The sequence below is a fragment of the Sebastes umbrosus genome, chromosome 1 (assembly GCF_015220745.1).
Source record: "Sebastes umbrosus isolate fSebUmb1 chromosome 1, fSebUmb1.pri, whole genome shotgun sequence".
NCBI classification, from domain to species: domain Eukaryota; kingdom Metazoa; phylum Chordata; class Actinopteri; order Perciformes; family Sebastidae; genus Sebastes; species Sebastes umbrosus.
In genome coordinates, this window is record NC_051269.1 from 6,658,698 (window position 1) to 6,685,970 (window position 27,273).

Here is a 27,273-nt window from a genome sequence, read left to right on the forward strand (position 1 = left end):
CTGGCTGCCGGCTACCTGCTGTAACTCCTCACTTCACTGTATCAGTTTCACTTCCTTAAGCACGCTGCGTTCACGTCCTTTGGAAACTGTAGGACCTATGAGGTTTGTATAGCGCCCTCTGGTGGTCACATTGGATGTAACATCTGTTGAGAGAGTCTGTGGTAAAGGAGCTATTCAATGCAGAAATAAAAAAAATATAATAATAAATAATAATAATAATAAAAAATTATATTTTAACTCAAGTAAAGGATTATAATATATTCCAATAAGCTTAATTGGCATGAATGTTCAGGTTACATTATTGTCAGAGCTAAATTACATATTAATGAATAATTACATTTCACAAGAAATAATCACAAAATATGGGTTTGTCAGTTTTATTTTTTCGAGGTGAAAGCTTGTTTCTGCATCATCTCTCCCACAGCTGTGAACGCACCATTAGACAGAGAGCAGCAGTTATTAGGTTTCTATTTTAGAGAAGTGTGTGTGTGTGTGTGTGTGTTTGTGTGTGTGTGTCGTGTTGTTACAGATTCAAATCTAAAGCAAAAACTGCTGATTCATCTGCCTTTGACTGATTCATCTCTCTTCAGCACTTTTATGTCCTTTTTTATAAATTTGGGGCAACTTCTGATTGTACTGCAGCTGCATTTTTTTTTTATATATATAAAATATAGATTGAGAACCTCTGACACAAAGATCTGTAGTGTCAATATTAAAAACACAAAGGGGCACATGGCTTTCAATAACATTTTATTTTGCTGACCATAAAACCATAAAACCATAAAACCGTGCAAATAAAGATAGACAGTCCATCTCACAAATCAGTTGGTCTCTTATTTTCTTAGCCAATGAGACACTTAAACATCAAGTCACTTCCTCCCAGAACCAAGAAGGATGTATAGAGAATGAATGGATTGATTATTTTGTGCAGTTAAAGCCAAGAGTTTAGAAGACTGCAGGTTAAATTGGACCCTATACAGCTGAGTGAGTATATTCCTCTGTTTCAGGTTTAGCTGCATTCTTCTGTTATGTAAACTTTCAACTCATCATGATAATAGTTTGTACAGTAGGGTAGTGCTGGTTCATCACATATTTCTATATCAGTGAGGCCAAAGTGTGTATAAAGTGATTTATAGACAGCATCAGCACTACACTGTTTCTCCAGCACTACTGTCATCTCGAAATTCACTGCAACAAACGAGCCCGCGGTGCAGCGTCACAACGAGGTAGATGTTGGCGACGAGTCTGTTACGAATGCGTATTTTCTTCAAGTGTAAAATTCCCTGCTCCCACTGCGTATCTTAAGAAAGTTAACATTATCAACCTCCACCGTTCAGTGTCAATCTCAATCTCAGCCCCGTCTCTCGCGGCGGTACCAGAATGCATTGCACGGCTGCTTACATATAGACAATAAATGGGAAGCGTGGAAATGATGGATCCTGTGGACGCGTATCATAATTGTTGTGGATCTAAACTGATTGCAGCTGCCCTGCTCTGCGAAGGAGCAAGATACAAACTTTTCAACAGGCAGTGATTGATTTATGGCGGAGTGTCCCTTTAAATGTACTCCATTTGATTTGTTTGCTAATCGCTCGACCGTCAGGCGTTGAGGTTATTGAAGACGTACTGGAGGATGGCTCTCATATCTCCACTATTCATAGGAACTCAGAAACAGTAGAAGTGAGGCGTCTTTCTTTGTCCTCTTCACCGAGGCAACGCTGATGAGTTTCTTTTTTTCATCTCTGCCAGATATTTTAATGATATGGTCCAACTCGTGCAAAAAACACAGAAAATCAAACATGTTCCCGAAAACTTTAATGAGGAACGAAAGTCTCGGAGTCGTGTGTGAACGTGATTGACGCAACGTGAGTTTGTATTTATTTTTAAACGTGCAACAATTTCGGACAAAAAATAAGGACTTAGTGTGCAAAGGCCTAAAAATGGAAATTATGAAATTTATGCTTCACATAGAGTTATAAATCTGACATTTTGTTTCCGAGTACTAATAGGGCTTGATGTTGACAGTGCAGCGGCCCTTGATGTCTCTGAAGGTGGAGCAGTCGAAGTCGGCCACGAGAGTCTTCTTACCGGCCTTGTAGGCAATAAAGTTGAACTGGATACGTACTCTGTGACCTGGTTTAAGATCTGGAACCCTGTGGGTAACACAAAGAGTAACAATAATAAAAAAACAAATCAGAATGGCTCAGTTTTTTATGGAAGCCCTGAAAGACAGGCGAGAACATTTTATTTTTCTGGTGATTCATGTTCTAAGTCTGATCTACATTATTTTCTCTCCTGTGTTTATGACTTAAGAACAGGTGAAAAACATTTTTGCCAGGATAATCTTTCTTAGTTCCTTGTGGAGGAAAAACATTTTTAGGCTGATTTTTCCCTTTGACACCAATGACCAGGGTTGGATCAGGGTTATCTGAGCCTGGTCCAGCTCTCCTTTTGTTAATTCATACCAATTAGCTCAGGTGTTAGAAATGGGCGGGGGAGGTTACACCTCTGGAGGATTACAGAGAGAGGAGATGATAGTGCATCATCAATTTGTGCAAAAACATAAAATGTCACAGAATGATGCATGTTTTTGGGATACAGTGTAAATAAAGTACGCACAGCATTTTTAACTTAATAAAATGTTGAACTATGTTGTATGAATGGAGCTGTAATGTATGCAAAAACATACAGACAACATACAGATTTACAGCATCTATTCATCAACATGAACCTTTTTTCCTCTGTCTATCTACAGTACCCATTTATCATATATTAGACTACTTTGTGTTATCTAATATGATAATATAGGCTACATTTACAAACGGATTAGACACTTCTGAAGACTGAAATGTATATTTCACTCACTCCACCATCCCAGCAAAGATTTACTTCATATAGTCGACCTATTAAAGTTTATCAGCTGGACATGTGGCAACTGTTGGATAATGTGAGAGCTTGTCCAAATGTAATATAATGAGATTAGATTTTTTGAAGTTTGCTACTTGCGCAATAATGTAATGAACTTGGACTGTGTTTGTTACTTTACAACAGATGGAACAGGCGACAGATGGATCTTTTTGCAGGTTGATTTGGAAAGATAAAAAGTTAAAAATGGTAACGTTACAAATAGACTGTAGGCATGAGCGATCATCCTAGGCATCGGCCAAAACAGTGAAGTGGCATTATAATCATATATCACCCATACTATCTGTGATGTCCAATCTCCATGACACTAACTAGCTTGCCATTTGCAAATTACTTAATCAGTTAACATTACGAAGCAAAGTCACTATCACTAAGAATACTTTGGGAGTGTGTGGTTGCTTATATCAGACTAAGATATTTAAAAAAATATAAAAGTCAACATACAATTATAATTCTTGTTGACATTTCATAGACCGCAGCATTAACATGTTACCTGCTAGAGCTAACCGACAGACTGATCAATGGTAAAAAAATAATAAGTTATTGTGTTGTTATTTGCACCTTGTATAGCATTCAACACTCACCCGTATACGAGCTCGTCTTTCCACAGGCCGCTTCCAGAGAGAGTCAGAGTGCAGTTTTTCAGCGTCTCTTTGACCGGGTTCGTGAAAAGCACCTCCCCTTTTGCCCTTCGGTACACTCTGACAGGACCGCTTACCTGGAACACACATTTTAACAGATTATTCAAATACAATCAGTCAGGCAATAAAACTGCAACTTGTTGAAACAACACTACCCATCATGCATCAAGACAAGAGAGGAAAACATCCCAAATAAAAGGTTGGTATGTTTTTATGTCAAGGAGTTTACAATGTGAGGTTATATCTTTTTATATATCATGACTGTCAACAGAAATAAAATTGTATTAATATAATAGTAATATTACTGTCTCCCAAACTCTAACCGTTTAAAGGGACTGTACGTTACTTTTTACATACAAAGTTATATCTTGTGTAGTCCGTCTGTGAAACAGGAATGTGACCGACGTCGGAGAAAAACTAGTGTTGTGGGAGTGTGCGTGCCATGGATGTATAAAGAGAACTGGATACAGCGTTGGAGGCGGGGCCCCGTTCATTCCTATGAAAGTTGCTCAGTGGCGCATGAAGCCAAAATGCCTCGACTTCCGACTGGAAAAGTACCCGGATCATTCGGCGATCTTCCTCATCCATTGGGCCCTTAGAGCAGGCGCAGTAGCATTTCCTTTAACCCCGCCTCCCAGCCCTCACTCCAGCCTCGGTCTGGGTCTCATTCACATGAACAGAGGAAGGGAAATAACTCTGGATTCGGCTATTAGTGCATTTGACAACTTTTAGGACCTAATGATTTAAATAAGGCTGTTCACGTGTTCATACCTGGACCGTTGATTCACCTCAAAATAAATTATCCTCTGAGTTACAGATGTCTCTTTCCCGATGTAAGTCTATGGGAAAAAGTATTTTTGGGCCCAATGGCATCACGTGACGGACACGGCAGTTGTAGTATCGCTGTTTGGCCACTACGGAAGTTGGCATAAACGACCGACGCTCTTCCTGGGGGCTTGGTGTGTGCACGTGGGAAGTGAGTGGTGAAGCAAGAGAGAGAGAGAGTGGCGGCGAGTGTGTGAGAAAACGAGCGAGCAGCAGTGATTTTAGAGACGGAGGTTTTCTACTGACCGTGACGGAAATGGGAGGGTCCATCAGCACGACATCATCCTCAGCCAGGTATATGTTTTCTGGCTGCTCTTTGTCTGTGACCATGACTGAGACCTTCAAGCTGTCACTCTCCAACATGGGTTTACGGTAATCTGACCAATTGATCTGGATTGGGATGGACAGAGCTTCAAGGGACACAGGAAGAGAAGGGAGATTTAAAGTCAATTCACAACAAATTCAACGAAAGCACTCACCTAACACTCGTGGTATCTAGACCATAGACATATATACATAGACGCCACATGGGAAGCTTCAGCCCTTTGAAGCGATACGTCAACGTGGGCGCCATATTGGACAGGGCAAGACTGGCCTTTAACCCTATACAAGTGAACAGGGGAGCTGCCGTTTTTCTGGATAAAAAGCACTATAACGTCTACATTTCTCAACAGATTTCAACGAGTCGTTATTATATTAAAGGGTTTATGATCCACGTGGAGTAGAGTAGAGAAATAAAGTTTTGTCTCCAGTTACTTAGACTCTGGATATTTAAGCTATAATCGCTGCTAGACGCTCAGGAGACGAGTGTGTACTGTAGGCTGACATGAACTGAATTACTGATGTGATAGAAAATAATTCATTTATCAGAAGGAATTGTTAAAACTCAGGTTTGTCAAGTATGACTTTGGTTTATTTTCCTTGTTTAAGGTTAATAGGTCCCTGTATAATATAATATAATATAATATAATGTAAACTGAAATGTCTTCCTCCGTTTTAGCGATCATGCTTTCAATCTAGAGGCTACCGATAAGCTAATACAGCAATTATTAAAAAAAAGAGAAAAATCTAATAGTGTAATTGTTAATCAAGACATGCCATCAGTTTTATTGTTTGCAATATTAGACACACATGGTTTTTAATACGTATCGTACATTTCATGTTTTAAACATGATATCATGTTAGATATAAAACATCAATAAGCTAACATTAACGTATATCGATAGCTAACAATAAGGAATGTTAGATAGCTCTTATCTGATGTTACAGAAGCAAACGTTTTGTAAAGATGTAACTTGTGAAAAATGCTTAAAGGAAAATATGATATGATAGCACTAGTTTTTAATAATTACCTAATAATTGATTAAAGCCCACCTTATCGAAGGACAGACCCCTGATCCATAAACCGGAAGCAGTATTTAACGTTTATTCTTTCTTTGGGAAAAGAAAAAAGAAATCGTAATGTTAACTTAACGTTACTCCTCGTAGATCATAAACATTTGAATATAATAACGACTCGTTGAAATCGGTTGAGAAATATAGACGTTATAGGGCTTTTTATCCAGAAAAACGGCAGCTCCCCCGTTCATTTGTACAGGGTTACAGGCCAGGCTTGCCCGGTCCAATATGGCGCCCACGTTGACGCACGATCCAGGAGTCAAAGCGGCATCTATGTATATTATATATGTTTATGATCTAGACATGCAGATAGTTTGGGTTTTATTTGTCCAGAGATATCTGCCTCCAAAATTCAACAGCTATATCTCTGTCCAGAAAAATATCCACAGAGGAAGACTCACCTTTCCCAGGATTCAGTTTCTCCTCCTTGTCCTCACTCCAGATGCTGGCAGCTGGCGTGCCGTTGTACATCATGGCTTGGACGCTGATGGTGATGGACAGCAGCCTGGCAGTGGTGCTCTTACTCGTCAGCACCAACTTCAATCTCACATTTTTACCGTTGGTCGGTGGGGTCACCTGCAGGGTCGCACAGTGAGAGGACCGAGACATTGAAGAAGGGCCAAAACACACTTATTGAAACAAATCAAATTTTTTGAAGTTACTTCTCTATATATACTATATCGCTGTCTACACCTCTGTATTTACATTTTTAGTACTTCTCATTATTACATACTACATCCTGTTTACATTCAGTTTTCCCATCTGAAATACTGTCATCAACTAAATTACAAATTTACATTACTATTTTATATTAATTTATGTGGTAACACTTTTTTCATGGTAATTTGGTGATAATTAGTAAGTAACTTATTTTAAATTTCTTTGGAATTACTGCCAAATTACCCTAATATTTACCTCAAAATGTATCGAAAATTACTTTATTATAAACATTATTTAATAATTCTAACAATATTTAATAACTAAATAAATAATTAATTAGTATCTATTTATCAGCAGACATAGAAATAAAGCATTAACTTTGTATTCTTTTCCTGGAAATGTATTAGATAAATTATCAGCTATTGGGAAATAGCGGAAAATAATTATTAAATAATGTTTATAATAAAGTAATTTTCGATAAATTTTGAGGTAAATATTATTGTTATTGTTATATGCTATTTTAGCATATATGTTATTTTAGTATATAATTATTAAATAATGTTAAATAATGATTGGCTAATTACTATCTATTTATCAGCAGATATTTTGCGGTAAATATTGGGGTAATTTGGGAGTAATTCCAAAGAAATTACAAATAGGTCACTTGTTAATTATCACCTAATTACCATGAAATTTGCGGACCAGTAAAATGAAGTGTTACCATATATTTTTGTACTTCTCATTATTCATACTACATCCTGGTTAGAGTTGCATTTGAAGGCAGCAAGAGTCTAGAAAAAGTTGATATTTTTTGGGGTCATTTTTCTGTCGTTAGAAACGAGACACTTGGCCAGAAATGAGAGGAGAGAGACTGGAAACGTTGTGATCGGGCTCAAACTTAAATCCCACCAGGACGCTGCCTAGGTTTCTTCTTTTAAATGACATTTATAATACCCAAAAAGAAAAAAAAAATAAGACAAAAATAATGTACAAAACATCCTGTTCAATAGCTCTTAAGGGGCTTTCTGTGACGCACCTCGGTAAAGCGCACGTGTATTGGCAGTGGTTCTGGTTGGGTGGTGTCCTCCTCTTCATCCACATCCGTCTCTTCCACTACTACTTCATCCACCTCTTCTACCTCGTCGCCCCCCACTTCTTCAACATTGACGTTTTCTTCAATCTCCTCGCTTTCCTCCCCCTCTTCCTCCTCCTCCTCCATCTCTTCATCCCCTTCACCACTGGAGTAGTCTCTGGTGGCGGCGTGTTTAAAGACATCCCTCTCCTTCTCTGATCCTGTAAATGTATTGATTCAGTCAACGTCCAGAGCTACTACAGTAAAGCATAAACAGCTGTTTGACCTGTTTGTGAGGTGAACCCACCCTCTCTGGGTTTGTATTTGTGGGTGACGTCCTTCCTCCTATCGTTCCAGATAGACTTGGTGGAGATATTCTTACCGACTCTCTTACTGTCAGATTTGAGTTTCACCAACGAACCGTCAGCTTTCTCCTGATAGGACACACAAACACACACAATAGAAACAACAAAAATAAATTAAATTTGCTGCAGCCCGCGAATATATCATGTATCACATCTGGCTGAGACTAGCCCCCTTCTTTTTTCTTACACTAAATTTACTAAATGTAATGTTGAGATTAGGCTCAAACTCTGCTCACTGACCAGCCAGTCAACAACGTCAGCATTGACCTCAGCGAAGACAAATGGCATGTCATATTTGAAGGCTATCTCTCCTTTCCGGATGGCTCGAACTGAAGCTGGACCACAGCGGTAAAGACCTGCAGGAAGAGAGACCGTTAAAATCATGAAATGAAGTAACAAACTTCTTAACTAACAATGGAGTTTTGCGATTGTGGTGTAAATCGATTTAAAGTGTAAATGAAACGTTCAACCAAGATGAGCTGGTTTACTAAAGGGGTTTCCACTCTAATGAACAATTACCTAACTAACATGACAAATGTCAGCATTTAAAAGAAAAAGGAAGCTTTGTTTCATCTTTTTGTGGCAAGAGCGACGCCATGTTACAGTATTCTAGTCTGTGACGTCACATGGTTTGTTGGCTTGGAACGGTAGAGGCCATGGAAGACGGAGAACCCGAGGCGTTCCCAGGCCAAATGAGATATATAATCTCTCCATGATGGTCTGGGTCTACCCCGGGGCCTCTTAGCAGTTGGGCGTGCCCAGAAAGGGAGTTATCCAGAGGCGTCCAGGAGGATCCTGATCAGATGACCGAACCACCTCAGCTGGACCCTTTCGATGTGAAGGAGTAGCAGCTCCACTCTGGATTGTCTGAGCTCCTCCCCCTATCTCTAAGGCTGAGCCCAGCCACCCTACGAAGGAAACTCTTTTCGGCCGCTTGTATCCGCAATCTCATTCTTTCGGTCACTACCCAAGCTCATGACCATGGGTGAGGGTTGGAACGTAGACGGACCGGTAAACTGAGATCTTTGCCTTCGGGCTCAGCTCCTAAACTGCTGACGCAGCACCGAACTGCCTGTCGATTTTACCCTCACTGGTGAACAAAACCCCGAGATACTTAAAGAGACTGTAACTTCTTACACGTATAAATCAATCCAGGTCGGTGTCCCATGCGCGCTCTCGTGAGGCTACACTGTTCAGACAAGACTCCAACACAAACTACAAGGAAGAACCAAAACCGCAAAGTTATATCTAGTGAAGCCCGTCTTGCAAAACAGTGTTGGCCGCGGTCGGAGGACGCGGGGGAGACCGCAGCTTTGGTCTCCTGGGCCGGAGTCTCTGCTGTACTCTGCTCCTCTGCCTGCCTTCACTCACACACTGCGCGCATTTAGCTGTCTCGCTCCACCTCACGTGTATGCGCGCTCACTACACACTGCAGAAGAGTTAGTTTAGCTCTGAGAATATCTAGTGAATGTACAGTGGACGTTTGTAAAGAAATAACTGCTGCAGCTCCTCCAGACCAACAGAGGTTTCCCGTGTCTTGTGAAGTGACGGGGCTCCTCAGCGAGAAACGTTATCGTCTCCGACCAAAACTCCGGTGTCTCCCCTGTTCCCTCCGGCCGCGGTCGGGAGGCTGAGGCAGGAAAAGCCAACACTAGGATCAGCAGTGATTCATGGAGAGACCTTCGTCTGGTCAGCTAACATTACTGCCAAGCAGGTGAAATATAGAGTGATACTGTGGTTTTAGCTGACGTGTGTCACCTCACTGTTTTGACGGATGCTGGCTCACATTCAGGTAGCGCGTGCACACGGGCAAGCGCGAGCAAAAGGACGCTGACTTTCGTTGACTTAATGGCCACAGGTGTCACTGTTACAACCAATTTCTGTTTCTTATAACAGTCCCTTTAAACTCCCTGGCAGGAGGGCACAGGAGGGCACAATCCACCGTTTTCCGGCAGAGAACCATGGCCTCAGACTTGGAGGTACTCATCCCGACCGCTTCACACTCGGCTGCAAACCACCCCGTTGCGTGTTGAATGTTTGTTTCATTTTCATACAAACAAAAATGGATGCTGCAATTTGCCACAATCACATAGAAATTATACAGACATGTTTTTCATGATTCCTGGTCTTGCTGGAACCTTCAGGTCCAAATGTTTGTCAACGATTCATGAACCCCAGAGGATGAACATTTTGTTATTTGGAATAATAAAATCTCATAGTAGAAATGGGTCAGCATGTGCTGTACAATTAGGACAAGAAACAAGGTCATCGGAGCAGGGAGGAGAATGTGTCTCTGTTAAAGTCTATGGAGATAAACAAAGAGAGCGTGTACCTTCACTTTCCTCCTGTGGGGTTGCATCCAGAACTTGCCAGCCGTCATATTTGCCGTCCGTTGACAGGTCCGGCCGCTTCATCCACGACTCCACCCACACGTGGTAGTTCCTAAAACACAAAACAACATTCAGATTCTGCAACAGTGTAGTAGATCTGAAATACAACACCGGAGAGTTATATTCAACAATTATATTCTAAAATATTCTTTAAAGATCCGCTTCGAACATGTTTTAAGACATAAAAATATGACTAAACTATAAACAATACAAATCTCCTCCTCCTCCCTCATTGAAAATGGATTGCGGCAGCTGATAGCATCATGAATTGTTGACCGACGAGGTGCAGAGGCATTCTTCAAAACTTCAGGAAGGTATTTAAACGTGACAGAGAGAAACCCTATTTGTGATTTAATAACCCAGTCTATCAGTGCTGTTGGTGTTTTCAAATGTACACCTTCAGAAAGTAAAAGAAGATGGCATGATCTGAAGTGGAGGACAAAAGAAAAAAATGTGGCTATTAGCGCTGATCTTTGTGAATTGGACTGTTTTTGCAATGAGGCTCATTTGCATAGAAAGGGGCCATTTTTCGCCAAATGTCTGCACATTACCTAATTTATATACGTGCAAATATCACAGGAGATTTTACCCTATCAGGTGCTTTGTTTCTTTTTGTCTTATTTGTGCATGTTTAGCGGCAGCAAATGCTGCGTAATCCTTTTCTGAATTCTCCCCTCTTGAGTATTATGTTCTCACACATACACGTGTTGGAAAAGGCTCAGAATTAGTAGTTAAAGAGTCATGGGACACTTGAAGTCTCCACCACAGTGTAAGATTCTTTATTGGCGGATCAAAAGCCCTTAGGGCAAGTCGCCACACCCAAACAACACCATACGTTAATATGTAAATCATTTATGTTGGCAAACCACACTGGATAAACACACTATTTGTGGCTGCGGTTAGCAGGTTATGACATGTTGACATGACATTATAGGCCTGGGAATCGCTCAGTTTTTTTTTTTGTAATAATACAGTTGCAAGTTATTTTCAGAATTCTAGGGAGTGGCGTTGATCTGGGATGGTACGTTACACGCCCACACAATACACTTCTTGTCAAATTCTACGAATATCTCACGGCCAACTAGCTGTCCTTTCTCAGTGTGCAATGAAAAAAAACACAGCGCTGGCTCTGTAAATGGAGAACAAACAACACTATTACATACAAGACTATTCCAGCCAATCAGCAACCAGCAACAGGGGGCGTGCCCATGCACAGGACCGGGGAAAGGCCATGGATGTATAAAGAGAAAGGCGATGGGAGTGGCAGGGACGGTAAATCTGGAGGGAGGTATCAGGACTCAACAATAGAGTGCTGCAGGGATGACGTATTTCTGTAGGCCAACCAGGAAGTTAGCATTGCCCTGGTTCCCTCGACAAAAAGCCAATGGTATTTTTCAATTGGATAAATGGTCCATTGCGTTGTCACCATAACAACTAACAACAATTGCCATTTTCTTTTCTACACGCCAAATGACAACGGAAAAGAGTTCATTTGTTTATTTGTGTATAAACGTACATACACTCCCTTTAAATGTCCGTTCTGCTGCCATTTTTTCTATAGTTTGAGTTTAACACATGAAGAAGAGCTGGAAGAACTACATTTCCTGTAGTTGGAATAACGAGAATAATGCTGCCTTCAAATGAAAGCTCGTGTTCACAACATGGCAAGTCGTGTTCACAATATGTTTGGCGTTCAAGTGAGAACACCGCTGCTGAGCAACATCAATATTAATGTTACTGCGTCTAGAAGCCACAGAGGCTAACACTTTGGCAAGCTAGAAAGCAGGTAACATAATGCAGTAAATGCAAAGGCATGATGACAGAGGAAAAAAATGAGGCTGTTGGGAATATCAACATTTTCCTCAGACATGTTATAAAATTACGAAGAAAAACAATAAAAGGCTAAAATTAAAATATATTCACTTATTATGCACCTAAAAATGAACTTCCATGGCCTCCGCTATCTCTGACAACGTCAACAAACACGTCACAACTTGTGAACTCTGAGCTTTCGGAAACTTTACGAGGTCGTGAATACCACAAGATGGGGGCGTTCATATGGACTCGTGAACACGGTAAACACCACCACATTTGAAGGCATCTTAAGAATACAGAATTTGTTGACTTTTATTGAAATATGGATATTCAACCTTTTTACCTGTTGATGGGTGTATGTCGATTGTGATGTTTTACTCTGTATGTATGGTCATAGATGAGGGCAAAAGGACTAAGGGCAGATATGATATTTTGTAAATATTATTTTTGAACTAAAGGATGATTGTAATGTTTCGTATGTATGGTATCTATGGTGATATACTGTATATTGGTCACATGAGAGATCAATGTATTGTGTATAAGGAAACAGCCGAAAAACATTTGGTATACTGGATAAGAGTTGTGTAACATGTTGTAATTTTGAAGGATTTGCATTGTGTGTAATATGTTGCAGCCTCTGTGTCTCACCAAATACTGTCATATTTTGGTGTATGTCTGACTCCTTCTGCGGCGTGGTATTCGTCGATGGTCAGATTCTCGTTGGTGTCGTGGGCCGACGAGAAGTTGGTGATCACGCGGGTGGGGATGCCCAGCAGGCGCATCACTGGAACCAAACACAAATATTTGAGTCAGAGTTTGTTGCTAAATGTTACCTTGCTTTTTTTTTAATCGAATGAGACATTTGTCTAAATGTAAATCAGTTTGATTTGTTGTTGTCCTTGTTTTCCTCTTTGCTAAGCTGCCATGGTGTTGAATGGGGGCGGCAGTAGCTGCGTCCATAGGGTCTGGTTCAAGTCCCCGCACAGAGCAAGTACAGACTGTGGACTGGTAGAGGTGCCAGTTTAGAAAAAAACTACTTAGTTAGGTTTAGGAAAAGATCGCTGTTTGGGTTTAAATAACAGCAGAAGTGCCGTAACTTAAGTACGGAAGTTACGTGACTAATAAATCAACGTTGACTTCTGGTTTCACACGGGACATGAACAGCGGTCTCCTGCTGAAAGTCTGGTGTTTTTTGACCCACCCATCCACCCCGACCTCCTCCATACACGGCGTTCGTTGCTCTCTATACTTCCCAGTTCACAATTACGTGGATTACATACGAATTGATTTCATGCTGACCATCAGGTAAAAAAAATTGAAATTCCTGTCTATGTACACGAACCAATACATTAAATATCGTGACTATTTCACAAACTGCTGTGGGACTGGGCCGGAATAAGAGAGTACTGGCACTTATTTTTGTTCCACTTAAAATAACATAACATATACAGTCTAACTAAAGGGAACGTAAATAGCATATTAGCATTCTTATTGATTAGACTCATTTTGGTTGCAAATTACAGTTTTAAGACAGCAGGCGGAGACATTTGAGAAGAAACTCTTTATAAGGGCTGAAACTAAAGATGATTATCATTATCAATGAAATTGTGGAGTTTGTTTTATTATTTCATTTGTTTAGTTTATAAAACGTTAGAAAATACTGCCTAAGGTGACTTCTTCAAATTACTTGTATTGCTCCAAACAGTCCCAAACCCAATATATTCAATTTACAATGATGTACAACAGAGGAACGAGCAAATCCTCACATTTGAGTTGCTGGCATCAACCAATGTTTGTTGTTACCTGAACACATCACACCGGCGAACACCCAGCACTGTCCGTACTGGACACGCTGGAAGCTATTGTTGAACCATCTCTTAAGAATCTCGTGACTGCCAGTCCAGTGTCCGGGTCTTTTTCCGCCTTCGTATGAGCCGTCCCAACGTCCCACCACAACACCAGGGTCATCATTAGCGTTGACCTGGAATAAAACAAGGAAATTCTCATACTTCTAATGTAACCTTTTTTCTCAAAAACCTTATTCGGTCAGATTTGGACTCTCAAGAATGACCCATTAATTGCCAAGTCTTGTTTTGTTTTTTTTAAAACTATATCACCTACATCAAGGCCTATGGAAAGGAGGGTGGGTCACGCGCAGACATGGGTCTTGGGGTATAACACATGTGCAGTGTAACTGAAGCTGCGGTCGTGCGTTGCGATTGGCTCAATTTCGGCGAGTGAAGACGAGATTTTACCCCCGGAGATATGACGCGTGACCCAGCCTCCATTCCATAGGCCTTGACCTACATCTGCTGCCTTCTTCTTTTCTTCAGCTCTTTATTGACACTAACATTAACAAAAGTATTACTGCCACCAACTGTCAATATGTGGAACTGCATAAAACCCAAATGTCATAGTGCTGTTCTCCAATCAGCAAACCTTTGACTATTTGATCTCAAAGTAGGGCTGTCAATCCATTAAATCATTTAATCGTGATATATGTTATCAACATGGGAGTGGACAAATATGCTGCTTTATGCAAATGTAAGTATATATTTATTATTGTAAATCAATTAACAACACAAAACAATGACAGATATTGTCCAGAAACCCTCACAGGTACTGCATTTAGCATAAAAAATATACTCAAATCATAACATGGCAAACTGCAGCCCAACAGGCAACAACAGCTGTCAGTGTGTCAGTGTGCTGACTTGACTATGACTTGCCCTAAACTGCATGTGATTATCATAAAGTGGGCATGTCTGTAAAGGGGAGACTCGTGGGTACCCATAGAATAATAATAATAATCTTTATTGTCCACAAATGTGGAAATTTGCCTTCGGCCTCACAGGTTGGTTAAAACACATTTTAGTAAATCACAATACATACAATAAATAACACAACATGCAGCAAATCGCAGTAAAATACAATAAATAGCAAGACATACACAGTACAGATAACAGTAACGGACATGGTCCCAGTGTGAATGGTGTTTATGAATTTAGTAAAGTTATTGCATTTGGTATGAAAGACTTTTTGTAAATGTTCTTGGTTGTAGCGGCAGATCTATAGCGTCCCAAACCCATTATAGTTCACATATCTTGAGGTCAGAGGTCAAGGGACCCCTTTGAAAGTGGCCGCGACAGTTTTTCCTCGCCAAAATTTAGCGCAAGTTTGTAGCGTCATTTAACCTCCTTCCTGACAAACTAGTATGACATGGTTGGTACCAATGGATTCCTTAGGTCTTCATATGATACCAGTATCTTCACTCTAGTTTTAAAACTGAACCCACAAGAACCTAAACATCGTAATGAGTTAAAGAAATGAATGTTGTTAAAACGGCAGTCCATATGGAAAATAATGGTTGGACCCAATGGAACAATACCATTGGCTATTTGACGAGGGGACCAGGACGATGCTAGCTTCCTGGTTGGTTTACAAAAATACGTCATCCCTGCAGCACTCTGTTTCTGGATTTTAGGACTTATTCCTGTTTAAGAGAAGCTGAGAGTCTACAGCCATGCTAACATGCTTACAACGCTACCATTCTAGATGTAAACACAGGTGTTTACCATGTTTACCATCCAGTGGAGGAATGGTACTAAGTACATTTACTCAAGTACCACTACTTAAGTACAACTTTGAGGTCACCCAGCAGTACATAAAGTAGTCACAATTAGCCCTTCCTTTACATGCGGCAACATTAGTGATGCTCACACATTAAATCATCAATAATTATAATCCCATTGTATAATAATTATTCTGAAATTGGCCATTCTGTATAAGGAGTAATTTTACTTTTAGTATTTTAAGTATATTGTTATGCTAATACTTGGGAACCTTTTACTTAAGTTAAATTCTGAATGCAGGACTTTTACTTGTAACAGAGTATTTCTACACTGTGGTATTGCTACTTTTACTTAGGTCAAATATCCGAGTAATTCTCCCACCACTCTCACCGTCTTAGTTTATGGTGTTAGCATGCTAACACTTGCTAAATTGCACTGAACACGGTATCACTCTGCATCGCATCATTGCTGGATTTTTGGTACACAACAGTCAAAAATGTCAGCCCATAAATGCTTTGCTGCAATAAAAGGTATGTGGAGTTATCTTTAATAAACATAGAGAGCATGTCCTACCATAGCGCTGACCACACGGCCGACGTATCCGGGGTCAGCACGAGCACGGAAGTCTTCAGTTGGGTTATCCAAATGTATGAGGTTGAGATCCAACATCTTCAGACAAATGTTCACCATGTTGTCCTCAAACTGGACAGAAGGAGACAGCATATCATTTAATTTAGGTCAATACAGATGGGAATATTATTTAAACTTTAAGTACGGTTTTCTCAAAATTCAGACACAAAAAGCTGAGAATTCAAATATTGGGTATCTGAATTTTCTATCTGAATTTGTGAATTCTAAAAAAGTATATAAAAACTGGAAGTTTTAGAAATTGCACAACTTGAAATTGACATCTGAAAATGTCAGAAAGGGAATTCAGACCACATAAATTCAGTTGGATTGGTTTTCAAAATAAAATGATTTAGTGCCATAAATCCAGTGGTATTTGAGTTTCAACAGTGAGTGACAGAAATGCATAAAGAAATGTATAAAGAAAAAATACATAAATAAATAAGTTCGGGGACATAAATAAGGGGTGAAATGCAAAGGGAAAATCAAAAATAAATAAATACATGCAGAAATACATAAATGAATACATACATTTAAAGATTTATATAAAATAAGTGCAAAAATGCATGAATAAATAAAAAATAAATGTAAAAATAAATTGATACATTTAAAAAATCTCTAAAAATAAATGCATGAATAATAAAAAGAAAAATTAAATAAAAAAGGGAATTGATACAAAGATAAATAAATAAAGAAGCAAATTTAAACACAAATATGAATTTATTTCACATTTTATCAATTAATTAATGGCTACATTTATATTATAATATAATATATAATATTGATATAATAATATTCTTTTTGAGTCATTTATTTATTCATTCAATTATTTTTGATTTTGGCAGGTTCTGTCCTTCATAGCGATGATTGGATGTGATTGATTGACTGTCACAACCAAGCATCCACATAAGCCTCGACCGTGTGTGTGTGTGTGTGTGTGTGTGTGTGTGTGTACCTGTCCAAAGTCCCAGTCAAGAGGGAAGATGTAGTCAGCACTTCCTCTGAAGATGACTCCATGTTCATTCATCACGTACTCATTTATCTTCTTGTCATTTTTCATATACACCATGTCATCTACAGAGAGAGTGAATTCATGCAGACAGAGAGTTGATAGTATTCACTTTAGAAGTATTCAAATACTTTACTCAAGTAAAAGTAAAAGTACTGCATTCAAAATCTTACATAAGCAAAAAAAAAAAGCATACGTAAGCATTATCAGCAAAATGTACTTAACATATCAAAAAAAATAAATAGAAAGCAGTGGTGGATTGCAACTAGTAAGTACTGTACTTCTAACTCTAAAGTGAGGAATGTCTGTCTTTCTGTGTGTCCTTTCATATCTCGAGAACTGCTCATCTACTTCACACTTGGTGGGTGTATTGCTGGGGTCCCAAGGAAGTGATTTGTTGAATTTGGTGCAATTTGGACACATTTCAATATTAATAAACTTTGAATTAACAAGTGACAGAGCTCTGTGCAGCAGCGGGGGAGGGGCTTCAGGGCTCAGCAGACTCAGTCCAGTATGTCGTCTGCAGCGGGCCGACCGCGGCTCATTGACCACTCAATTAGGCTCTCATCAGGCCTTTAAATAGGCGTTATCGGTCGAAAGTGCTATCACGTTGTAAAACTGAATGAACCATTTTTTTTGTCTTTATTTATTATTTCTTTGTATTAATTATCTTATTTGTTTACACTTCTGTTTAATTTTCCCTTTTATTTACTTTTGTATTTATTTTTTAATATTTTTAAATTAGTTGATTAATTAATTGTATTTGTCTATTTTAAAATTTTTAATTTGTTTTTTATTTATTTTGCATTTAATTGTATATATTTTATATCTATTTTTTATGTATTCATGCATTTATTTATTTATTTCTGCATGACTTTGCCTTTGCATTTCACCCCTTATTTATTCCCCACTTATTTATTTCTGTATTCTTTTCTTTATACATTTCTTTTTACATTTATTTATGTATGCAAAACAGAAATATCAATTTATGTCACATTTTATCAATTCATTAATGTCTACATTTATTTTTAATAATATTTTTGCTTTATTTATTTATTTATTCATTTGTTTAATTTTCGATTTTGGCAGGCTCCATCCTCCAATGATGAGCTCCACCTCAACCAACAGGAGAATCCTGCTTTTACATTAACACAGTAGAGTATAATAATCTAATGATATAATCTATAATAGTCACAGAGGACATTTTTCTGCATTGATTACTTTTACTTTAAATATTTAAAGCACATTTGCCTGATAATACTTACTGTATATACTTTTACTTAAGTAACATTTTAGTGCAGGACCTGTAACAGAGTATTTGGACAGTGTGGTATTAGTATTAGAGAGACAGACAGAGAGATGATCAACCTACCGGGACACCAGGGGTTGTAGAGCAACACCAGCTCTGCTACCAACACTTCATCTTTGCCGTCTTTCATCATTATGGTGAGTTCCCCTATCGGGGAGTCAGCCGGGGGGGTGATGGAGATCGTCAGTTTGCCTGTCTTTGTGGTATCGTCCTTTTCAATTGAAATCATCCACCAAAACTTTATTGATGCTGGACGTCGTATGGGATCTGGGTAATCGAACGTTTCTAGCGTCTCCAGTTCCACGGATGGATATATTGCTGTAGAGAGAAGCCACTGAGGGATCAGATGTCATTTACTGTTACAACTCTACATTCATCCCTTGGTTTTCACTGACTGAACCATCCAGTTAAAGCAGTGATGTGATAGTTCACTTATTTCCATCTTGTGTCTGTGTTTTTGACCATAAAATAACGGTTTGGTAAATATTGTTTTCAAAATGTTTTCAAAACCCAAATGTTGACAAAAGCAGCACAAATTTCATCTATTAGCCCAATGTTATTTTTCCATGCCCAACTAGCTAGCTATCAAAAGTAGCTCAATTGCAATGAAACAACTTCTCTAGGTTAAGACAACAAAACTACAACTTCTTTAGGTTTAGGTAACAAAACTAAAACTTCTTTAGGTTTAGGCAACAAAACTAAAACTCAGGCGGAAACCAGCCCAAACTGGCAACACTGGTAGGGAAACGTAGACCTTCAACAACTATTAAAAACAAATAATTGAATGAAAGACTGACCTGTCTTTACAATCATGGAGAGTTGAGTTCCCTGGCTGTAAACTTTATTCATATTAAGGGTCACTTTGAAGGGCTTGCCTCGCCTCACAATCAGCTTGTCCTTTGAGATTTCACTGGTGTTGTGATCAGAGTTGTTGGACTTTATGTGGAGGTCCACTCCATTAAAGACTGAAAGAAAAACAAACATGAACAAGTTAATAGAGTGTCTGTTCGTCAGGTTACTAAAAGAGATAGAGAGCAACTCTTTAAAGCAGCAGTGGGTAGAAATGGAACAAATATGATTAAAAAAAAGTTATTCTTATAAAACGGTCACTATATCCTGACAGTAGTGCATGAGACAGGTAATCTGAAAACAATCATGTTCCTCTGTGTCCTCCGGTGCTCCTAATGGTATCTGTAGGATTTCACTGACTGGACGAAAACAACCAATCAGAGCTGATCTGGAGTCTGCCTTCTCTGAGCAGCTGTCAATCACTGGCAAACTCCGATCAAACGGTCAAACTAGGCAGCGCTGATCACATATGAATCAATATTATGCTACCTTAATGCCTATTTCTCTCCTCCAATGTTTTCAGAAACATCTTGTAGTGTACTGTTTAGCTGTAAAATGAGTTTGTGACCCGGCAGCCAGGTTGAGAACAGTTGAGGAAACACCAAGCACCGCCCACCAGCCGGAGCACAGCCAATAGGAACGCTCTCTCTCAATGAAATGACCTGTGATTGGTCAAAGTCTCCCGTCAAAGGCTGAATTTTCTAAAGCCTGAAAACAGAGCCATGAGGAGCAGCAGAAGTCTAGTTTTCTCTCAGAACGCTTCAATTACAATATGCTGAAAGGTTATTATGGGATTTTTGACCAATGATGCCAAAAATATTCTGCCTACTGTAGGTTTAAAAAAGAAAGAAAGATATATTTAATGTTGTTATATTTAACTTTCAACTATAAAGCAAAGGTTTTGTTAATTTCGGACAAATATAAAAATAGTTGCCGCCATCATTTAAATTATTTGCACCAATCAAATATAATTTTAAACGTTCACATGACCATCTCTTTCATGCCACGTCAAACTAGTACATTTTTAATGGTTGCTCATAGTGGTCATAAAGAACTGTGAAAAATGATGCTAGATAGTCCAACACAACGTCCTTTTATTATTATTATTATTATTGTTATTATACAGTATATATATAGTCCCTTTGTACTACAATAGCCAGACTATGCCTTTTGTGCTAATAAACAATTTGAACACAAAGAAACAAAAAATGATGTTGGTCATAATGTCATTCACACTTATACAATGCCCTTAATGCCCTTTACAGTTTTATTACAACGTTTTTGTTATTCAGGATGATTTAATGTGATATGTTCAAACCTATTATTATAGGCTACATTATAGGCATTTACACAAGTTGTTACATAATGAGTTTATATTAATTTTATTTACGACAGAGTCACACCTCTGAACACACCCAACCTGCTGGGTGACAACATCAACCAGAGAGGGCAGTTAAACACTGCTGCTCAGTCTGGTGTTAAGATACTCTTTAAGAATTTTTTCTTTAAGAAACAATTCGACAACACATACATAACATAAACACACAAATACAGAAAACACAAGCAAATAAAGAAACGCTGCAAGTCGTACACAACAGGGGAACTAAGTTACAATGTTAGTGTCCAGGAGACACTAAAAACTGATGAACTCACTGGTAATTAGTAAAAGGCCAGTGCTGGTAGGTGTAAAGTCAATATCAAAGAACGTCTATTGATAAGAAGCGAAAGTCAAGTGTCCAGCAGCAGAGCTACGCTTCCGCCATTTTGGACTGAAAGCGACTACCAGTACCGCCGGTAAAACGTCCGCCTACAAAGAGCCGTATAAAAGTAAAAATAAAATTATTTCTATTCTATTGTCATATTTAATGTCTCTACTGAAATGTCCTGTGTTGAACAATAAAATATTATAAATATGCATACTATTATAACTATTTACTAACTTATTTATTTATTAAACGTTTATGCCCGGAGGAGCGTAAGTATAAGTATATGACTTGTTTTATATGTTACCTGTTCTCATGCTGCTTTTATGATTTGGTGAGCCAAAGACATTTTCCACTCTGGTGGACGATAAAGTTGTATTCTATCTAAATTTATCTATAAAAAAAGAAAAGTTCACTTTTCGCCCAGTTTTAACCTGCATGCCGAGATCTTTTGTGATCTGCAAGTGAACAAAACCACGTTCACTGGGTCAACGTATCCTCATACAACAAGTCAGTATGATATCGTACATCCTGATTTTTCGTGCATTTTCCAACGAATGTCCAGCTGCACGACGTGTCAATTTCTGCTTATTAAATGCATACAGTCTTTTCAAAAAAGACTTCCGTCTTCACAGGAAACTTCTTAGTTAGGTTTAGGGAAAAAAACGCAGTTTGGGTTAAAATAACTCCGTAGGTGGCGTTACTCAAGTACGGAAGTTAGGTGACAGATAAATCAATGTTGACTTGTGGTTTCACACGGGACATGAACAGTGGTGTCCTGGTGAAAGTCTGGTGCTTTTTAAACCCAAACATCCACCCCGACCGCCTCCATACACAACGTTTGTCACTCTTACTTCCTGGTTCACAATTACGTGGTTGATTTTGAGTGATATATCCACCTTATTCTCGGGGGCGTTAGTGTAGAAATTAATATGTGCGTAACTTCTGGTGAGGTAGCGGAAGTAGCAATAAGCTAGTTAGTCCTATAGGCTAACCATAGTGGCTAACTGCCACCTGGGTTTTCTAAAATGTCCTTTCGGGAGCTCTGGTACTTCAAAAGCTTTTATATGCTTTTGAGGAATCCAGAAGAATGTGGCTGAGAAACCTAAACTTGCTCCGTAGCAGGTTATGTGTTCAGCATCAGTAACCATGGAGATCTACCCCGGTAAGAAGTGAGCCACCATCGTAGGACTGAAAACCCTGAAGGGTTTAACCTGAAGTTACCTCGCTAACCCTAAATCCTGCTTCGTAGTACAGGGACCTGGCGCTGAGCCAGCTGTGGTTCATCCTCCGTAAACTCAGGTGAGGGTGTGTCGAGACACAGATTGACCTCAACAAACTGGCCTGGCATGTTTAAAGTAGGGCAGGGCGTGTGTGAACATGTGGTTACAGTAGATGAGGTAAATATGCTTGGCAAAGTGTAAAATGTCACTGATGTGCATTTACAGGGAGTGGGGGCAAGACGTAACAGGACGGGACGAGAGAAGAAGAAAATGCTCGTTTCCCCTTGAAGGCCCCTGAACGAGCGCCTGGGAAAATGCTTCAGTTCAGTTGCACTTGCACGTCAGTCATTTTATATAAACAACGGATGGAATGAGGATGCAGCCTATAACATGACAGATGAACCCACTGATGACTATCACCTGACTTTTTGGGTGAACGGGTGCAATTGAGGATGTGAGCGTTGGGCGTTGCCTCCAGTATGTTACATGTATATTACATTCAGTGTCAACCAACAGGAGTAATAATAGTACTATTCTTTGTTCTTTGTTTGGATCTTGTATGGCAGCATTGATCCATGGGTGTTTCCTTACCCACTCTCCCAGTACCAGCAGTAAAATTATTGCTTTTTGGCGGGATGTTCACCAGGTCAATGTCAGCGGTTGATGGTTTAATTTCCCTCTGTGAAAAATGTGTTAATTGAACAACGTCACAGCTGTGTGTTGCCGCTATGCGTACTGTAGTTCTTTATCAATTTGTGGCGCTACTATACACGGCTAAAAAAAAACAAAAGATGACCAAAATAATGATTCACTACGATCAGTATTTAATGTTTTATTAGGCTATAACTAATCAAAGCTCTGGTTTAGTGTAATTTCTTTTAGATTATTTATTATTCTTATAATAATAATACAATTATTATTACTTAGATTATTTATTTATCATTATTATTATTTAAAAAAATGTCTGGAACAAACAGGACAGGATTTGTGTTTCAGGACAACTGCTCGTAATTCAGAACGTAATCTGCCAAAATCCAAAATAAATTAATAAATAAATTACTTGATAAATAAATACATTTTATTAAATGTAGTAAAAACAATATAAAAAAATGTTGCCATTAATTAATTGATAAATTGTGACAAATTATTTGATTTTTTTTTTTTTTTTTTTTATTTATCGTTGTATCAATTCCCTTGTTTTTTAACTCTTCTGTTTTCCCTTTTAATTTATTTTGCATATATTTTCAAATGCATGTAATTATTTATGCATTTATTTTTTTTATCTATTTATGCATGCACGAGTGAGGGGGCTGTCACTCATTAAATAAATAAAAAATAAATGCAAAAATAAATCAACACATTTAAAAATTAATAAAAATAAATACATATATAAATAAAAAGGAAAATTAAACAGAAGAGTAAATAAATAAGGGAATTAATACAAAGATAAATAAATAAAGAAGCAAATTAAAACAGAACTATCAATGTATGTCACATTTTATCTTTTTTTTTTCAACATTTAATGACATATTTATCAAGTTATTTATTCATTCATTTATTTTAGATTTTGGCAGGTTCCGTCCTCCATTCAGCTCAGCCAAAGTAGTTACCGCTGTGTGAGAGAGCACAGCGATCTTTATGTCAATGAAAGCAAGGAAAAGAAGTATGGCATGCGACTGAACAGACTCTACTGTACGCCTGTACTGTATGCCACATCCTGCAAAAAAAAGCTCTGTGCAAAATGTTTGTCAGTGGATTGTCGTCCAACTGTCTGCATCGGGCTGTGGACTGAACGGCCACAATATATATGTAAATGCAAGTTTTGCAAGAAGACTGGCCTGACAAACCCAAATATAAAGCCTGGTTGGCTCAGGATTCAACATGTGGAAAGAAAGATAGATGCAAACTTTGTGTAAAATCTTTCCACATCTTCAACATAGGGGAGGCGGCGACTGTTAGTCTTATGCAAGGACACAAGCACTGTGCTGCCACAGCATCCTCTGCACCCAGAGTCATAAAGTCAAATATGACCTTAAGAGAAGTCTGGAAAATGTGTAGGAACCCCGTTATTCTCATCATTCCCTGCGGCTGTCACACAGCTTTCTAGAAAAACCCAGAAAGGTGACAGAGGCCATGTGATCAACAGCAACACATCATCTGTGAGGATTCAGGCATCATCCAACACAATTGCAGCTTTGCAACAGTGTATGCTGTTGTCAAAACATATTATACAACCAAACACATTAAAGGACTTCATTCATATACTGTACATACAATGCATGCAAGCAAACTAAAGTTAAAACTCTGGTATACTTACGAGACTCTTTCGGTACCGCTGCCATCTTTCCAAAGTTTCCTTCTTAGAGACACAGATGTAGAGACGTAGAGACAGTGAGATGCACCTGGCAGACAGTCTGGCAACAGCACACTCACAGCTGAGTGTTTCCTGTATTTAAAAGATCTCACAAGCCCAACCCCTTCTCAGATTAACATGCGACCGGCTTTGTTAAGGACTTCCTGAAAGTTTAAACTCTGCAGCTGCAAAACTTGTCACAGATGTCTATTCACTGTGCTGCCACTACATTTTATCATATTACATTACATTCATTTGCTTTTGTCCCAAATGACGAGTATCTCCCCAGTATTATGATCACATTTTAGACTGTGTACATCACACAGTGCAGGAGCTTCCTCAGCTCAAAGTACGTCATCAGTTAGCAGCGTACTGTAAATGTTTGTGATGATTAACCCTCTGAGACCCACAATAGAGCCATTTTTGTATTTTTTAGGGAGGTGCAGGGGGTCTTTAGTGGGAGAGAGCAGGTCAACAGTAGATGTCACATAGAAGTGGTGTACTTCATCTGAGAGCTGGGGACCTGAACATTAATTTGAGATGCTGTTCAGCACTGTGTGTCAAATCGTTCTAGTCATAAATCAGAGATAAACATCAATTAAATAATTAATCAATTATTTATTAAATTAATTGTGAAAGTGTGTCAGGGTTTAGAACATTATAATGGAAGTATATTATGGCCATTCCCACGCTCTATTATGTCTTTTTTTTGCAGCAGCAGTTTTTGGGTTGAGTTTAACCATTTCTTACCGCTGGAGTATTGATAAAAATGATCAATAATCCCTCCAAAATACCACATTAAGACACCAAGACCTTGAGGAACACCATAGAAAAAGCCATGCTGTGATTTGGGATCAAAAACTTTTGACATTTGGAGATTTCTGCAAGAATTGCATTTTTCGGCGATTGGATGTCGAGCACTTGTGTTATGTAAACTGCTCAGAAACCCCCTTATTGTCAATCTACCTAGGAAAGCCATCCATCCTCTGAATGCTAGGTCTCTAGTTTGTGCATGGTGCAACTGCATGGTTTTTGCCCCAAACTGCATGTGATATCATAAAGTGGGCATGTCTGTAAAGGGGAGACTCGTGGGTACCCATAGAACACATTTTCATTCACATATCTGGAGGTCAAAGGAAAATTCCTCACTAAAATTTAGCCCAATTTTGGAGCATTATTTAGCTTCATTCCTGACATGGTAGCATGACATGGTTGGCAACAATGGATTCCTTAAGTTTTGTAGTTTCATATGATATCTGTAGCTTCACTCTAACCTGCTAGAGCCTCTGAATGACAGTAAAGTCAGTCGGGATCAGTCAATCAGACATGGTAATCCATCCAGAGGATGAATTATATTGTTGCTCCTATTTTCCATAAGTGCTGATGAAGATGAAGGAAGCTAATTTATAAAGTTGGCAATTGACTACAGTAAACTGGTTCATCCTGAACTGCAGTGGAAACTCACAGAGAAATGAAAAAGGAGTGACTGAGGTCAAATGAAACACTGACATTACTTTGTTTGCCTTGTACCCAAGTACCCATCCATCAGACCGGCAACATGTCATCCACAGTAGGCTCTCATGACCGAATACCGTGTCCCTCATAGACGGTAACAGAGTAAGCAGAAGTTTAAACATGTCTCCAAACATCTACTTTAAACAAACCGCCAATAGTAATTACGCTATAAAAACACTGATCTCCGATTTGTTCCCCTGCCGTGTCCTAAAAAATATCTAATAGAGGGTCTTAATGGCTCCAAGCTATAGACTAGACCAGCGTGGCTTTATGTTTCCAAGATATAGACCAGACCAGAATGGCTTTATGGCTCCAAGATATAGACCAGACCAGCATGGCTTTATGTCTCCAAGATATAGACCAGACCAGCATGGCTTTATGGCTCCAAGCTATAGACCAGAACAGCATGGCTTTATGGCTCCAAGCTATAGACCAGACCAGCATGGCTTTATGGCTCCAAGCTATAGACCAGACCAGCATGGCTTTATGTCTCCAAGATATAGACCAGACCAGCATGGCTTTATGGCTCCAAGCTATAGACCATGGCTGTATTAAGAGAACTGGATACAGCATTGGAGGCGGGGCCACGTTCATTCCTATGAAAGTTGCTCAGAGGCGCATGATAACAAAATGGCTTGACCTGATTTAAATAGGGCTATTCAAGTGTTCATACTGGGATGTTGATTCACCTAAAAAAATAAATAATCCGCTGAGTTACAGACGTTTATTTCCCAATGTAAGTCTATAGGAAAAAGTCTTTTTAGGCCCAATGGTTTTTGGCCGTTGCCATCTTGGTTTTTGGCCATCTTGATTTTTTGCCATCGTCATCTTGGTTTTTGGCCCCGTTGGTAAACTATAACATGTTGTGTGTGTGTGTGTGTATTCAGCAAGTCAACTAACTGAAGTTGCGGTCGAGCGTTGCTATTGGCTCAATTTTGGCGAGTGCAGACCAGATTTTACAGCGCATGTGTTGTACACCAAAGACATGACGCGGTGATGAAGCGTGACCCAGCCCACTTCAC

At 39.0% G+C, this 27,273-nt stretch overlaps 1 protein-coding gene and 1 long non-coding RNA gene across 2 annotated transcripts; one reads left to right on the forward strand and one right to left on the reverse strand.

The window, feature by feature from the left end:
* Nucleotides 1-733: 733 nt before the first annotated feature.
* LOC119485818 (protein-glutamine gamma-glutamyltransferase E-like) lies at nt 734-24,812 on the reverse strand. The gene is made up of 15 exons (XM_037765627.1): nt 24,701-24,812; nt 19,406-19,573; nt 18,672-18,926; nt 17,246-17,364; nt 16,237-16,365; nt 13,895-14,072; nt 12,740-12,875; nt 10,219-10,328; nt 8,127-8,242; nt 7,829-7,955; nt 7,486-7,742; nt 6,191-6,365; nt 4,638-4,801; nt 3,510-3,643; nt 734-2,153 (listed from the first exon to the last, which is right to left on the reverse strand). Exons 1-15 carry the CDS (start codon nt 24,723-24,725, stop codon nt 2,003-2,005), a joined length of 2,244 nt encoding a protein of 747 aa, XP_037621555.1. The 5' UTR covers nt 24,726-24,812; the 3' UTR covers nt 734-2,002.
* On the forward strand, nt 14,232-27,273 carry LOC119486132. The gene is made up of 3 exons (XR_005206463.1): nt 14,232-14,296; nt 17,549-17,553; nt 27,168-27,273. It is a non-coding gene; the product is annotated as an uncharacterized LOC119486132 (long non-coding RNA).